This window comes from Melitaea cinxia, chromosome 8 (genome assembly GCF_905220565.1).
Source record: "Melitaea cinxia chromosome 8, ilMelCinx1.1, whole genome shotgun sequence".
Taxonomy (NCBI): domain Eukaryota; kingdom Metazoa; phylum Arthropoda; class Insecta; order Lepidoptera; family Nymphalidae; genus Melitaea; species Melitaea cinxia.
In genome coordinates, this window is record NC_059401.1 from 11783559 (window position 1) to 11800979 (window position 17421).

The 17421-nt window shown below is 31.4% G+C and overlaps 3 protein-coding genes across 3 annotated transcripts; 1 reads left to right on the top strand and 2 right to left on the bottom strand.

The window, feature by feature from the left end:
- Positions 1–429: 429 nt before the first annotated feature.
- On the bottom strand, positions 430–5403 carry LOC123656017. The gene is made up of 2 exons (XM_045591740.1): positions 5193–5403; positions 430–707 (listed from the first exon to the last, which is right to left on the bottom strand). Exons 1-2 carry the CDS (start codon positions 5401–5403, stop codon positions 430–432), a joined length of 489 nt encoding a protein of 162 aa, XP_045447696.1.
- Positions 5404–11237: 5834 nt separating this feature from the next.
- On the bottom strand, positions 11238–13336 carry LOC123655740. The gene is made up of 3 exons (XM_045591494.1): positions 13222–13336; positions 12043–12215; positions 11238–11691 (listed from the first exon to the last, which is right to left on the bottom strand). The coding sequence occupies exons 1-3, from the start codon at positions 13334–13336 to the stop codon at positions 11524–11526; spliced, it is 456 nt and encodes a 151-aa protein (XP_045447450.1). The 3' UTR covers positions 11238–11523.
- Positions 13337–15396: 2060 nt separating this feature from the next.
- LOC123655739 lies at positions 15397–17061 on the top strand. The gene is made up of 2 exons (XM_045591493.1): positions 15397–15821; positions 16341–17061. The coding sequence occupies exons 1-2, from the start codon at positions 15407–15409 to the stop codon at positions 16901–16903; spliced, it is 978 nt and encodes a 325-aa protein (XP_045447449.1). The 5' UTR covers positions 15397–15406; the 3' UTR covers positions 16904–17061.
- The last annotated feature ends 360 nt before the right edge of the window (positions 17062–17421 follow it).

The following is a 17421-nucleotide window of genomic DNA, read 5'->3' on the forward strand; positions in this document are numbered from 1 at the left end:
CGTACTTCCGACAAAATAAATTAACTTTTCTTTGTTCTTTTGTTTATAAATTTTAATTAACGAGCAATAAATAGAAAGCATAGAATGTATTTCCGCAGTTTTTTTCTATTACGTAATATCAAACACAGAATTTCATAACTAAATCCGTTATAGTCACTATAAACTTTGTTATGATTTCTAATGCTATACTTTCACATTTTATATAACATTCTCGTATTCAATAAATATACATACTTGAATATTTACATCTAAACTTGTATAGTTATGTATATAGTAGCGCGAGTATTATCGAATTAATCAATTATGTGATGAAATTTTAAATAAATAAATTAAAATTGTATTAATTTGATTGAATATTAAGTAAGATTTATTATAATCTTTGGCCATATTTCGTGTATGATGCTAAGGAACAAATTTTATATTAAAGCTTTACGTATTAAAGTACGATCCGAATTCACCCATACCATTTGCGTGGTAACCGTAATGGACATTTGCTATTTCTTCGTCCTGTCTGCCTTTAAAAGAGTTGCTGTTTCTAAAGGCATTTATTATAATAAGAACTAATGCTAATTTTCCAACCATCAAGGATTTGAACAGCATAAATTTAAGCATTCCAAGGAATAAAGGTACAATTGTAGATTGAAGAACGAATGGCAAGATGAACATAGGGAGTATCCTCTGCATCAACTTCTTTTGCTTGCCACGACCTGAAAGTAATAGCAAAACTTTTAATTTTTTTTAACAAATTAGAAATGAATAGCTCGTTGGTGAATTAAGCGGTTGTCTTGCTACTCGCACCAGGATTATGGGAACTCGCAAGCCGCTGGTGTTTAGGTGTCTGTCTACACGGCACACGCGCCACTATACCAGTGCGGTCGTTCAATAAAATAATAGTCGGGTGCTATATGATATAATTCCTGTAGCATTAAGTTAGGTAAACTAAGAATAAAGGACTGTGTGTATATTAATTTTATAAAAAATTCAAACGACGACAGAGCCGAAATAATCCAGTAGGTATAGTTAATCTAGTGAGATGAGCTTTGCATACGAGTGGATTGACTTTAATAATTTCGTACAAAATATATATATCGAGATATATATATTTATATATATATAGATATATATATATAGATATATATATATAGATATATATATATAGATATATATATATTATATATATCTTTTTAATTCTATGAGTTCCTGTCTCCCGTCCTGTCTTCTGTGTTTTTATCCCCTTCTATCTATCTATAGTTTGTTAGCGTTAAGGAAAAAGTGATTCATCGCTGTCAGTTAGCTTAATCACGCCTTTGACCAATGAAATCGTTGTTAATTGGAACAAAGTAGTAAAACCAGTTAAGTTAAGCTCAACAGGCTGGTGTTCTAATGTACATTAATTGAATTAATCAAGATGCGTGGCTAAACTAAGTGATGGTGGTGTGACACTAATTTCTTTACGCGTATATACTATAGGAGTCAGTAGTATTAAATACCAAAAATAGAATATTATTGTTTCCTTAAAAAATATTTTTTTTCGCATATAAAGACACTTTTTTTACTTTGGTTGTACAATTTATTTAGTAAAAAAGAAAGTAACATCTCTGTTTTCCAAGGAGATAAAGGTATTTAAAAATAAATCATTAAAATTAATCGCACTAACCAATAATATCTACTTATGTTTATGTCTGATAGTACATATTTTGCGCCCCTATCCCAATTAGCAATTAATTCTAGTCCTCTGCCCAAAGGTTGCCTGGAAGAAATCCCTGCTTGAGCGATAAGGCCGACTGTTGCAACTAATGAAACTTTATTATTTTTGTTTACTTAATTAAATGTATGTTACTAACACAAAAGTGTTGGTGTGCAAAAAAGTGTAAATAAATAAATAAATAGATAACCAATGTTAGGGTAGAGAAATTAAAAATGTTTTGGCTTATCTGAAAAATTCATTATGCCTTAAGGCTTCAAAGTTTGGAGACCCATAATTAAGACTATATATTGTACTGCATACATTGTAGTCCAAAACATTTTATCCAACAGAATTTTTAGCATAAATGACTAAGATGGACAAAAAACATTCCCATGAGAGAATACGCGTATTTAAAAAAAAAAACGGTCACTCCAATTCACTTATTACATTAGTAGAGATTTATATACGTATTCACAGACGAAACCAATTTTAATAAAATAGATGTAGGAGACAATACACATACACCATTTTAGAACATTATCTAAATAGCCTGAAATATCTTACTAGTGGACATAGCCTTAAAGAAGAAGGTTCGAAACTTCTTGTGTCTCACTACTCTATTGTGGGTAGGTGGATAATTTCCCCACTACGAGTAAAAATCAATATCTGGTAACTACGATCGGGAGCGAAAGCTTGATGTACTCTTCAAACTATTTTGGAAATACTCATAACAAAATACCTACACGCAGATCAGAAACAATATTTGTACATATAAAATTATTTGCCCCGAGTAGGAATGAACTCGCGACCAAAGGTAATTAGGTGAATACACGAACCGCTATACCAGACTGGTATAGCGGTTGCATGCATTATAAATCAAATCCAAAGTTTTTATAGTTATAAGAATCCAAAACTTTTCATTTTCAATTAATTCTTCCTTTTATAGCTTTATTTTATGCAAATCTTCTTATACTAATAAAAAATGGTTTAATGTGTGGCTAAGTGCTAAACTCGAGAACGGTTGGACCAATTTTAGCAGTATTTTTTTAAGTTCTTTACGCACGTTTGACTTCGGGAGTAAGCTGGTGAATGCGTGACGAGAGCATTACGAGAAGTGTAATCGGGCGAGGCGAACGGAAGTTGAGAGGGAGATATAAGTTAGTGAAGATGGAAAGGGGGAGAGATAGTCACGTTTCGTATTTTTTTTTAATGTCATCGACACACAAGCGTACGGCTCACCTGATGGTAAGCGATTACCGTAGCTTATAGACACCTGCAACACCAGAAGCATCGCAAGCGTGTTGCCGACCCAATCCCCGATCCCCCCAGGAGCTCTGGTCACCTTACTCACCAACAGGAACACAATACTGCTTGAAAACAGTATTATTTTGCTGTGATCTTCTGTAAGGTCGAAGTACTACCCCAGTCGGGCTGTTCCATATTTTGAGCAGGAAATTCCTGCTGTGCCCTACCTCAGTTAAATATTACTGTAGTTTTACTTCAATCGTATGGTCTAAAGCACATTTGTTTTTTTCTCAGAATAATACCTATATCATCATTATTAAATTAATACTTTTAGATTGTATTTGTGCAGTCTCTGTTGCTAAGCGACAACCACTAAATGATTTCTTAAAAGTGAAACTTATTTTTTTATTTAGTTTACTAGCTGACCCGGCGAACTTCGTATCGCCTAACAGTCGATTCTTTAATTTTATTATTTTTTTTTTTTAGAATTTTTCTCTCCGTAAGAACCATCCTCGTACTTCAAGGAATATTTAAAAAAAAGAATTAGTGAAATCGGTCCAACCGTTCTCGAGTTTTGCGCTTAGCAACACATTCAGCGACTCATTTTAATATTATAGATTATTTATTTAGTTACTATTTAAGTGTTTATTGGTTATACAATTTATTCCACTGTTTATTGTGTTTGTATTAGGAGCGTGTGTTTTTTTTTTATTTCAAATTGAGGCTTTGCGGTTCATTGAGGTTTCTGGGCCGATTGGCGTTGTTTTTTGTTTCTTTTTGAAAACGTACTCTACCAAGATGACTTTTAACTTTGAGATATGCAATAGATTATATTCTTAAATGTCTTTATCAAATGTGATTAAATATTACTTTTAGTTTTCAAAAATTTATTATTATTATAAGCATATATTTATTATAAGCAACTAAGTGTCAGTGTTTTAATTAATAGCTGGTTGCTTAGATTCTTATATATTTCTTTCAGTAATAAATGGGTACATAAATAAATCATGAATAAATATATATTAAACTGAGAATCAGGGCAGGAATAGAACCTGCGTTAGAACTACTATTACTAATGCAGAAAGCAGAGTCACTGCACACTGCACCAACGGGTTGGTTTTAAGCCGTACGAAAACGAAAATATTTTGAATTAGCAAATAATCATATAACAAGTATTGTTCAACATAAAATAACAAGTATTATTCAACATAAAATAACAAGTATTGTTCAACATAAATTATCATTATTCATCATAATACCGCTTTCTAACGGAAAGGTTTTAGTTGGTTAATCCGATTAACAAGCATCTTCGAATAGTCAGAACTCAGCCATGATCAGATTGCTTTTATTGTTTATGTCTGGATAACACTCGCTACTTTCTCTATTAAATTACTACGAAAATAGCGTAAAAATAAAAAATAAAAGACGCAAAATCATTACGTTCTTAAAAAAGAAAAAAGAAAAACATGGCGTCCGACTCTACATTGAGGTTTAAATCTTTTTATTTCCACTACGCGTATCAACGTAACTGTACATCAACGGCAGAGAGTGCAATGAGTATGAAGTGGTCTATAAATCTTATCAGTTTTAATGACAAAAATGTTACATGTCGTGTTTAGTATGACAGTATGAAATAAAAATGACATGAACGGTTGATAATATAAAAAGAAAAATTTTGTAATTTATTTGTCTGTAACTAGTAGACAGATAAATTAAGATTAATAATTACAATACTATTAGAAAGGCTCGTTACCTAGATGTAAGAGAGGCTGTAATATTGTGAACATATTTATAATGTCATATAATATACTGATTACTGCCTACAGTTGATGCAGTAGAATAATAATGAATTCCTTCATAAAGTAAAATATACGATATATAATTTTAAAATCGTATATATTTTTACATATAACTGAAACTTAGCCTTTGGAAATAGGAAATAAATAAATAAATTAAAAGTAACTGACGTCAACCAGTACGCATGCTTGTATAAATTATTATAACAGGGTAATGTTCATTAGGAAGATAATTTATTTTCTATGAATCCAGTTTTAATTTACTAGACATATACCTCTAGAATTTAGCTATATATATATATATGTGTGTGTGTGTGTGTGTGTGTGTGTGCCTACGTTCGTAAATACCACTCGTATACACTTTTTCCTCAAAATTGTAGACCGATGTTTCTAATAACATTATTATTTCATTACAGTTAAAAAATTCCTTAGATAATAATAATAATAATAATCACAAAGCTTACCTTCAACTACATCATTGTTTTTAGTGTCTATTTCCAATGACAATAATTCTTTTTTATCATTATTTTGTTCGGGTATTTTCACGTATACACCGTCGTAGAGTTCAATTTTGTGCACATGTGAGGAATTTTTAACGTCATTATTAGAAGCACTTACACATAGGATAACCAAGGTTAGGAAATATATCAAGCGGAGTAAACTTGGTGCGCTCATGTTGACGGCCACACAGTCAATGTACTGCGTTTGTGCCCCTCCTTGATACTGAATAATGCATCATCCTGATCGAGATCAACGGCTTACTTCAAATGTTTTCTCTTTAACTTCAATTGCAGCTATGCTTATAATTTGATTATAATTAATTTAACGATGCTTACACTTTCTATTACATAAATACAATAACATTATTTAATTTGTTTTACAAATTTTTTCAGTCAAGAATTTTAGGAGTAATAACTGTAAATTTGAGTTATATGAATTTAATTTTGTAAGCGCTTGATTTTATTTAAAGTTATAAGTGCAAAATATGTTATAAATTAAAATTATATTATGGTATATTATAGCATGGTATATCGAGAGATGGTTTTTTTATTTAATCCAGAACAAAACATGTATTTATTATATCTGTTTAAAAAATATTTAAAAAGTCATCATCATGTAAAAAAATGTACGAGTACTGTTTTATGAACACATTTATCAATTTCAAATCTATTTTTAAAATCTTTATTGTCAAATGGTTTAATAATAAAAAAGAAACTCGTATTAATCTATTCAAGGAATCATTTCTACCTGCAAAGGGTTTTTATGAAGAACTGGTTAGAAACTGCTTACTAGACTGGTTTCAAGTAACCATTGGCTGACCTCTATCACAGGCCTTAGGAGCTGGACTTCATATTACGTAGAGCATAATATTTCGTTACGCTTCACTTTAAATACGTGATATGAAAATATAGTATTATAAATTAATATAAAAGTGTTGGTGAAAGTATACATTGTAATCCTTTAGCATTCAATAAAAGAATATTTAAAGGAGTTAAAGAAAATTATGACAAGTCCATGAAAGCAAAATAAATTAGGATATCAAAAATAATAATATGTGAGCAAAAGTAAAGTTACTAGAAATGCAATCAAGTTAATAGATACATATGAATGTATTTGCGGGAAATAAAAGTGTATAGGTATATAATATAACCCACCCTGGCATCGCACGTTTGCAAAAACTATCAGTGTTCCTCTACTATATAATGCATGTATATACATATAAACCCTCCTCTGGAATCACTCTATTTATTAAAGAAAACCACATCAAAATCCGTTGCGTAGTTTTGAAGATCTTAGTATACAGACAGCGGGAAGCGACTTTGTTTCATACTATTACTTATAATAATTTATACTAATTTGTACATTGCTTACATCCATTAGCAGAAATTAAAATGATGATATTTTTATTTAAGTTTTCATCTATTTTAGAGTAATGTAGATAAAATGCTTTATTTATACTAAATATAATAACTAAAAATATAATGACTTGGCTCAGCAGTTGAAGTGTCCGTTTAAGATGTATGCCGATGATCTAAGATATATAAATGTATCAAGACTGAAAACTATGTATTGAAAAATGTTATCACATAAAATTCACGCGTAAAAAAAACCATTAAAGCTATATACACATTACAGAGAGCACATCTAAACGAAGTTAATGAAATTAGAGATTTAGGAGTTATAGTAGATAGTCGTTTAAGCTTTATAAGTCACGTAGATAGCATTGTTAAACAAACCTCTAGACTATCTGGGTTTATATCAAGGCAAATAAAAATCTTTAAAGACCCTAAAGTTCTTATCCCCATATACAACTACTTAGTAAGAAGCATCTTAGAATATAACAGCCCATTTTGGTCACCTGGGTATGCAGTGCACATCAAAAGAATTGAGCGGATCCAAAAAACATACATTTATCATTTAACTTACATTAAAAATAAATGCAAAAATTTAGTAACTTATGACTCCGGACTAAAGTATTATAATCTCAAACCCTTAAGTACTCGTCGGAAAATAGCAGATATTTTGACTTTATACAAAATTATACATGGATTAATGATCTGTCTAAACTTTTGAAGTTAAATTTAATTAAAGATACCACGTTCTGGTAGTCGTCTGTCAAATATGTATAGCTTTCAATTACCACATTTTCGTACTAATATTGGACATCATTCGGTTCTATATAGAATTCTGTCATCCTATAATGGTTTATGTCCAAACTTTGATATTTTCAATGGCTCCTTGGCCACGGTCAAGAATATTGTTCATAGACTGCTTAAATAGTTTTTAATATTCTGTGATTAGTTTAAGCTGAACATGTCAAAATTGTATGCTGTGTTCACTGTAATAAGAATGAACATGGTACCTGTCAAATTGTTACACACATAAACTTTCTTATATTGTATCATTCAATTTGTGAACCAAAAAAAAAAGTACCTACGTTCGTTCATTATGCGACGTAATTATCTCTGTATACTCATCATAAAGTATTATTTACAATTAACGTTTAGTTTTGATATGGGACATTACGGATGCGAGTCCGTCTCGTAAAAAGCTGATTTGCAAATTTTACTAACTTCACTTCGTCCTAATATAGTCCACTGCTGGGCATAGGCCTCCACAAGTTCGCGCCAAAAATGGCGTGAACTTATATATTTTGCCCATAGTCACCACGCTGGGCAGGCGGGTTGGTGACCGCATTGCTGGCTTTGTCGCACCGAAGACGCTGCTGCCATTCTTCGGCCTGTGTATTTAAAAGCCAGCAGTTGGATGGTTATCCCGCCATCGGTCGGCTTTTTAAGTTTCAAGGTGGTCGTGGAACTGTCTTATCCCTTAGTTGGCTCTTACGACACTCACGTGAAGAGAGGGGGTGGCTATATTCTTTGATGCCGTAACCACACAGCATATTTTACTAAACAAACATTTTAATATTTTAATATATCATAACCATACGCTTCACACTCAACAACACTCTGTAGAACTTTCTGCTGTGTTGGAAGTCTGGGTACACACAATATTAATTATATATTATATAATAATTATATTAATTATATATATATTATTAATTTGAAGTCGATTTTTCTTCGTTTGCCTGAACATAATTATTGATTCAACAGTTAATTTTAATGATTATATATATATACTAGCTGTGCCCGCGGCTTCGCCCGCGTTGGAATTAGTGTGTCACAAAGTTTTACCGGCAAACTTCCAGTGAAACTCTCATCAAAATCGGCTTAGCCGTTCCGTAAACCTTCCTCTTGCCAATGGTGGAGCCCTCTCTACAATGTTGAAACCGCATGAAAATCCGTTCAGTAAATTTTGAACGAATCGATCACATACACTTTTGGGGACTTATAATACTAATAACTAATAAACTGTTGCCCGCGATTACGTCCTCGTGGTTATGAAGATATGTATTACTATTAAGACGTTTAACGCAAATTATTTTTTTATTTCAGTCACTTGAAATGCTTATCAAACTGAGTAACTTTTTAAAAGGCACAGTTTAGTATAATTTAATAGTTATTTTTATAAAACCTCTCACCACATCTCACCTCATACACCACATTTTTGGTTTTATTTTCAGGCTGTATATGTTTTATACAAACTATCAACCCCAATTAAACCCACTTAGCGATGGAATATCGTAAAATCCGTTCTTAGCGGACGTCTGCTAACTATAATCTACATCCCTGCCAAACTTTATCTTTGTCCAACCTGGATGGATAGACCATCCAGCGGTTTTTGAGTTCTCGTGATGAGTGAGTCACTGACCTTTCTCTTTTATATATATAGATTACGATGCATTATTTGGACACCTCCTCACCATCTATAGAGCATATATTTTAAATTTCAAGTCTCTTACTTCTAAAACATAAGACTTTCATTCAAACTTCCGACCCCCGTTTTAGCCCTTTAAAGGTCGAGTTTCATAAAATCAACTCTTAGCGAATATTTACGCCCTATAAGGAACCTACTTGATAAATTTCAAGTTTGTAGCTGTTATAGTTTCGAAGATTTTGTAATGAGGGAGTCAACCTACCATTCCCCGTTTTAACCCCAAAAAGGAGTTGATTTCTAAAGATACATTATTTGGACACCTTCTCACTATCTAAAGAAAGTACATTTTAAATTTCAAGTCTCTTACTTCAAAAACATAGGACTTTCATACAAACTTCCAACCCCCGTTTTACCCCCTTAGAGGTCGAATTTCGTAAAACTCATTCTTAGCGAATGTTTAAGCCCTAAAAGGAGCCTATCTGCCAAATTTCAAGTTTGTAGGTGTTATAGTTTCGGAGATTTCGTGATGAGCGAGTAAACCTACTATCCCCCGTTTTAACCCCAAAAGGGAGTTGATTTCTGAAGACACATTATTTGGACACCTTCTCATCATCTATAAGGCATACATTTTAAATTTGAAGTCTTTTACTTCAAAAACATGGGACTTTCACACAAACTTCCAACCCCCGTTTTACCCCCTTAGGGGTCGAGTTTCGTAAAATCCGTTCTTACCGAATGTCTACAACCTATAAGGAGCCTACCTGCTAAATTTCAAGTTTGTAGCTATTATAGTTTCGGAGATTTCGCGATGAGTGAGTCAGCGTACCATCCCCCGTTTTATCCCCAAAAGGGGGTTGATTTCTAAAGATATGCTATTTGGCCACCTTTTCACCATCTATAGAGCTTACATTTTAAATTTCAAGTCTCTAACTTCAAAAACATAGGACTTTCATACAAACTTCCACCCCCCGTTTTACCCCCTTAGGGGGCGAGTTTCGTAAAATCCGTTCTTAGCGGATGCTTACGTCTTATAAGGAACCTACTTGCCAAATTTCAAGTTTGTAGGTGTTATAGTTTCGGAGATTTCGTGATGAGTGAGTGACCTTTCGCTTTTATATATATTATTATAGATATATATATATATGTGTGTGTGTGTGTGTGTGTGTGTGTGTACTTGTGTTTTGATATTTATAAAAAAATATTGATAAATGTAATACCGTTAGTTCAACAGACCATGTACATATAAGAAAAAAAAATTGCGGTACGTTAAAAATTGCTCACGTCTGAATGCTGTAATAACTTTTAATTGCGGACGTGAAAAAGATTTAGACTTTATTTTTATCGTATTAGTCTATCTAAAAAAGATAAACAAATTATTTCAGCTAATTTATTCATGAAAGAAATTGTGTATTAAAAAAGTATTTATTTTATAAATACGAATAGAAAAAAAGAAAGTTATAAGACAGCGGCAATTTTATTTAAGATATCGTCCAAATTGGAATAGAGCCTCATTTTTGTTATGTCTTTAAACCCTCGGGTATTAGGAAATAAAGTTACGTTGAAATCTACTTTTCTTGTGATGAAGGTTACAGTTGACTTTAAGGAGAAAATACCTTTGCCCCGTGTTGGAATATAAGCCAACAATTTTTTACTTTTCCTTAGTAACCGACTTCCAAAAATGAGGAAGAGGATACTCAGTTCGACTCTTCTGATCTCTGACCTTCTGACCTCTATGATATATATATTTTTAATGTATGTTCGAGGTTAACTTCGTCGTTTATGAACCGATTTTGATAATTCTCTTTTGTTTGAAAGGAGATATCCTAAGTGTGCTACCATGATAAGGAAACCAGGATTTGATGATGGGATCCCAGAGAAATCGAGGGAAACCTTCGAAAATCCGCATAAACTTTTAATGGGTGTACCGATTTTGATAATTTTTAATTTAATCGAAAGCCGTTGTTTATCATGTAGTCACATTTAAATTTCATCGATATCTGATTACAGCTTTTGGAGTAATCTTTGATAATGCGTATTTACTTGACTTTTTTTCGTCTACCTACGTTGCAGTACTTGTCGATGTAATTGAAGTCGGGTTTTTTCGTTTGTCAGCAAACAAAATTATTTTATTTCACATTTCGTAATTTAATTTTGTTTATTTATTGGTAATTTAACTAAATAATCGTATTTTGTCTAAAATCTAGACATTTACGAAACAAAATAATTAATAAATTGAGAGAAAGAAGATTAATTGTAAGAGACATTTTTTTTTAAATTTTTTATTACTGTTACTGTACTTAAATAAGTAAATAATAATACTAAGGCGTCGTCTGTCTGTCACAAAACATTGTTCGTGAGAGGCAGACGAAGTTCGCACATTTGTATGGCATTGTGCTTTATCGTTTGTAATAGCACAAACCTTAACGTTTAATAAATGCACAAAAATATACAAATATAATTGTATAAATTAAAAATCGTTTCGATATAACTCCGCTCTAGTTTCGTGTTATCTATATCTTAATCAGATATAGTTGCGTCGTTGTCTGATCGGGCCCAGGGTGAGAGGAGCGGTCCTGATGCAGGCCAGGGTGCAGGCAAAGCTGGTGCAGGAAGGAATTCAGCTCTTGGATGGAACACGAGAGGTGCAGCGGGTGCTACTCCGGCAGAAAACAATCTTGACACCGCCTAAATTAAATATTAAAGATTTTTTAATTCATGTAAGTATAACTCTAATAGTGTAACTTATGGCTCTACAAGAATATTTTGGTACATGTTGGATTATTTTTTTTTTAAATAAGAAAAAATACTAAGTACTACAAAGTACGTGAAATCAACATTCGGCAGATTTTGCTAATATTTTGCGGTACTTATGTATAACTTGTTTATTACAAGGAAAATGCAAACTTATTTTATTTACGCCACAAAACAAAATGTCACGTGAAGTAAAAAAAAATTATAATTCATTAATCTTGTATATGTTAAGCAAAATATCCATGATATTATATATATTATTAAATTATAGAAAAAGTTATTTACCTGGCTGACTGCTACAATTAGAAGTACAACTCCAATAGCGAGATTCTTGACAGATATGACCGCTAAAGCCATCAATAGAGTTGAGATAACACCCAGAGTGAACATCACAGGCAAAAAGATAAAAGAGAGACGTTTCAAAGCATTGTGGCCAAATGTGCGTCCGACATTTGCATCTGAAAAAAATATTTAAACCAAACTAAAAAAAAAAATCTTGTTTTAAAGTCTCGCATTTTATATGATTCAGTATTATTTGGAATAATCATGAAAATATATATGGAAGTTAATGAGAATTAGTAATCATTTTCTATTATATAACTGGTCAGTTAGAAGTAGCAAATTTTTATTCAGTCGTGATTTAGAATCTGATGTGAGATTTTTGTGGTTGGACGTTTATAGTTTTACCAGTAAAATGAAACTTTTTCAAAGAAAGGTAACACAAACCACGAATCTACGTGTTACAGAAATTCATTGTTAGTAAATCGCATTTTTATAGTTGATTTAATACTTTGATTGTAGGTGATGGTTAGCAAATGGTGATAAGGATCGATTGGCGACATTTTTTGCTATTTTTAGCTCAAATCTTCGAACAATTTAGAAGATGAGTGAACAATGAATTAAATTATTACTTGCTAAAATGTTAAAGTATATTTTTACAGATCTGCTCCACAATATGTGACCACCATGAGGGATCATTGTTGTTCGTCAGGCTTTCCAGCAAAAAATAATTTATCCCGTAAATTCTAAAATTTTCAATTTTAAATTAAAATTATTCAAACAAACCTTTAATATTTAAATAATAATTGTCACTAAAATTTGGAGTATTTTATTATTTTCTTTTCTAAGCTAAGGACTTAATAATAAAATATATTACATTATTTCTATTAAAAGTGTTTTAAACTGGAGTAATTAATGTTTGATTTCAGTTGCATCTAAAATTTAAATATGCTATTAAATCATTTTTATTACTTTATTTGTTTCATTTTCTACTAAAAATTGCTATTAATATAATAAAATAAATATTCAAATTATAATAAAATAGCAAAAATACTTAGAGGTACTTATTAATTAATTATTAGTAGTGTAAGTAAATTTACACGTAAATGTTATGTATCTTCATATTTTAGAGGCCTTTAAACACTACAAACTCAATTACAATTTTAAACAAATACACAAAAATACCTTTACTAAGAAAATCCACAACGCTATTACTCGAAAAATCCTCTTCACAGTGCACCACTGTTAACATAAAAATAGCGACATAGGCTAAAGATAGAACACCAAACATTCTACACATTTTGACAACGATTTAAAGAATACCGAAAAAAAGTTGTGATTTCTGACTGCCTGCTCGAGTTTGACTGGTGTCGATATGATCGATTCCCAGGATATAAAGTATCCTACGGAAGACAATAGGCGGCAAAATCAAACTGCAAAAAGAAAGTGCAGGACAACGTGATCGTGTCGTAGAAATATCGACCCAGATATTGACCGCCGCTTAAGGACTAATGCTGTATCATTAACGGACACACACACTCCCCTCGGACAATGAGAACTTCCGATCCCTATTGGTCGGGCGTGTGTGAAAGTGACTATTAAACAGGTACATTAATCGTCTAGTATATACAGTTCGTAGGAAAATGCGACCTTAGAAGGTCATCAGCGGTAGGCAGCATATCTGGTAGACGTAAAGAAACGTGTTACATGCATTGGAATTACAATCGTGGAGCATTTAAACGCTCGCTTCAGCCTGTAATATCCCACTACTGGGCATAGGTCTCTTTCCCCATGTAGGAGAAGGATCAGAGCTTAATCCACCACGCTGCATCACTGCGCAACATTTGAACATTATTCTACAATTATATAAAAACTAACAAAATTATCTCTAATCATATTATTATATAAGAAGAACCCTTCAGAACCTTAAAATAAATTTCAATATTCTTTTTTTACATGTCATAAAAATTATTAATCCCATTCAGGAAAGATATGTTAGTCAATAAATATTATTATTGTAGTTTAATGTTTAAAGCATTATGTAAGTTATTTTTAAAACAAACTATTTTATTAACTACGTTGGGTAAAGTTACACGAAATTTTCCTAACAATAGATAATGAGTAACCACGTAAATGACTAACAACAAATGACTATTGACTACCTAAAAGTTTCTCTCACACGTGTAATTGTATCCCTATAGTACGTGGGCGTAACGCGTGGTAATCGTCGTAGAACACATACCCACGTCCCATGTTATACAAAAAGATTCATGATAGCATACAATACAGCCGTTTACGAGAACCGTAATTCATTTGAATATATCTCATTTACAAGTAATTTCATACTTAAGACTTTTCATTTCGTTTATTTCTTTTCACACTTTGAATTAATTACCTTAGAAAATGATGTCTCGCGTGTGTGTCGTATAATTAAACAATCGTATCAAGATGCCGAGCACGTATGTCGTGGTGAAACTATGGGGGCGATGACACAAGGCGTTCCGTCCGTGCTTGTCCGTGACCGAGCCTATGCAAATGGTATGCATTTGACAATAATAATATGGGCCATTTCCTGGCAGCACGCTATACAGAAAAAAAAAACTTTCGCCAAACATTTGGAATTATTTTTGACTGTCTATTGCACTCTTTATTTTATTCATTTTTAACATAATTATGTTTTCTATGACAAATTTTATCATAGAAAACATAATTATGTTAAAAATGAATAAAATGAATAAAACAAACAAACAACGACCTACAAAATTTTTAAGTAAATTTCTTTTAAAGGTTAAAGCCATTTATAAATCTAATTGTAGCGAGTAAATATAAAATTAAACATTAAATTAACTAAAAATTTCACATTTACGTGTTATTATATACTTAATGGCGATAATATGAAATGTAATAACATGGGGCTTAACTTTTCGACGGAGTACCAACAATAAGTCTGAAAATAGTAATATAAAGTACATTGTATATTATTCCATTTTTGGGAGTATGTAATAATAATATTATTTATTGTACACTATAGCATAAACAATCACAGTCATTTTGCGATAAAAAATAGAAATAGATCTATTTTAAAATATTAACATTACCATAATTATATAATGTATTAAAAAAAATATTGAGTTATTTTTAACAAAGACAAAAACTATATTAACGTGTTCTTTTTTGCTGTTTACTACTAAGTATAGATAGTATATTCTTAGTTAGATTATCATTCGTGTACAAAGTTAATCTATTTTATTTAAAAGTATACAGTAATTACGGAGCTATTGCAGCATAACAAAATTGTAAATAACTGCGTATACGTCCTTTCTAAAGTAATCGCGAACGAGTGCCTCATCAAGTCAGTCAGTTAGTAGCGATGCGCGCACGCGCTGCCATTCTCATTCTCTCGGCCTGGCCATGTATTATTCAAGCGATAAACCCGCGTTCGAGTCACGAAACAAGTTCAAATTTTGCGGATACAAGTGATAATGCAGTTCGCCAAATTTCTACGTGCATAAAAAATTTAGGTGTAACGAAATGTATCGGGGCTTACGGTGACTGGCGTGCAGAACGAGCTCTCGGGGGCGAAGTGCATCGGAGAAATGGACGCAGTGACAAGTTTCCGTGGCAAATGTATAGAAACATTTCCAATGATGAAATTTATATAAAACTCTGTGATAATACCGAAAGGCTTCTTGAACGTAGATCGCTTAAATTGGACCTTAGTCAAAGCTATAGCTTGGAACTTGGAAGCAAAGGAAATGGATCTTTAAGCGTCGATATCCTAAAATGTAACTTATTATATATTTAGTAATATTACTTGATTAATCTCTTAACTTTTTTTATAACAAAGTTAATTGTTATAATAAATTTCTAGTTAACTCACATTATCAATTGTAATTAAAGTAAAATTTGATTAAAAACATACCATATTCGTAAAAATCGATCGAGTTTTGATCTTAATCAATTTTCTTTGTTTTTTATATCATTATCATTGTTTCATAACAAAATATTAATATTTAATATGTTTAGCAAAACATATGTATGTATGGTATACGAGTACCTATACATTAGGGTGATTTTTAATCAACATTTTTTTGAAGTAGCAGAAATTTTTTTTTGTTATGTTAAGAATGCTTATATTTAATAGCTTGTAAATCTAACTTACTTATTCATCATATCATCTAATTTAACTATGAACTTACTTTTTATTTTCTAAGCTATTGTCGTTTCAATAAAATAAATGTACCTACAAATATATTCATGCGAATACAGTCAGTAATAGATGTCATATTTTTTATGATTTGCAGGTGACGATGAAGATTCAGGAAGGAGCAGTACGAAGAAACTTCAAAAACAATTCTACAACATAATGCCATTATTACTATTACCAGGTCTTATAATGTCCGCCGTCTTGCCGTTTATCTTGCCTTCCTTAAAAATGATGACCCTAGCCGCTGGTATGTTAAACAACATGGCTCTCACGGGCGCAGTTTTTACACTTCTTAGAAATAATGCATTCAACGATAATTATCGAAAGAAAATCATTTACGTGAACGATGGTTACATTAATGATAAATATGAACCGCTTGCCGATACGCCACCTGAGGTTATTGTTGATGGAGGTTTTAATACTAAATTTAATGATTTCGAAACTCATGATGTTAAAGACTACCACTTCTTTGAAAATCAACTACCTTTTGATAACGATTATAGATTAAATTCGGAATGGTTGAAAGGTGTAACTCAAGAAAAAGTGAAAAATGTTAAAATTATACCAGAAAAATTCAGGACGAATGAATGGAGAAAACAAGATGATATAATTAAGGATCTCAAAGAAACCAATGTAAATCTGAACAAAAGTAACCTTTAGTCATTTGTTAGAAGTTGTTACGTTTAGTTTAATGTTTATTTATTTATTATTAATTTAAAAATAAAAGAATTTTTTTAATAATCGATTATTTATTTTAAATAATTTAGTGATAATAAGAAAACCTTATTGTAAAAACTATATTAAAAAGTTATTCTCCTTAATTAATTTTGTATATTTTAGTGTTAAGTTTTGAACGGAAATAACAAAATAATATACATATTTCTAAAGTTTGACCGATTGACAACAAACAACTGAAAAGAAAATCTTAAAGTTTCAAAACTTTACAATTATTGCATTGCTTATATAAGTAAATATGTAGAATTGGTTTTTGAATGTGATAGTTTTGTACGAAATTCGGTCGATTCAAATTAATCATATGGAAATACTGAAAACTGAATTAGTTTGATAAGTGTATTTTCTATAAATATAATTGTGTTTGCTGGCAAACGAAAAACAACCACTTCAATTACATCGACAAGTAATACAACGTAGGTAGACGAAAAAATAGTCAAGTAAAT

What these genes read in the sequence shown, in the direction of transcription:
- LOC123656017 (XM_045591740.1), bottom strand. Translation starts at nt 5,403, where the DNA reads ATGAGCGCACCAAGTTTACTCCGCTTGATATATTTCCTAACCTTGGTT. An exon ending in AAACAATGATGTAGTTGAAG is followed by an intron (nt 708 to 5,192) that starts GTAAGCTTTGTG and finishes TATTACTTTCAG; the next exon opens with GTCGTGGCAAGCAAAAGAAG.
- LOC123655739 (XM_045591493.1), top strand. Translation starts at nt 15,407, where the DNA reads ATGCGCGCACGCGCTGCCATTCTCATTCTCTCGGCCTGGCCATGTATT. An exon ending in AAGCGTCGATATCCTAAAAT is followed by an intron (nt 15,822 to 16,340) that starts GTAACTTATTAT and finishes TATGATTTGCAG; the next exon opens with GTGACGATGAAGATTCAGGA.
- LOC123655740 (XM_045591494.1), bottom strand. Translation starts at nt 13,336, where the DNA reads ATGTGTAGAATGTTTGGTGTTCTATCTTTAGCCTATGTCGCTATTTTT. An exon ending in TGTGGATTTTCTTAGTAAAG is followed by an intron (nt 12,216 to 13,221) that starts GTATTTTTGTGT and finishes TATTTTTTTCAG; the next exon opens with ATGCAAATGTCGGACGCACA. An exon ending in TAATTGTAGCAGTCAGCCAG is followed by an intron (nt 11,692 to 12,042) that starts GTAAATAACTTT and finishes TATTTAATTTAG; the next exon opens with GCGGTGTCAAGATTGTTTTC.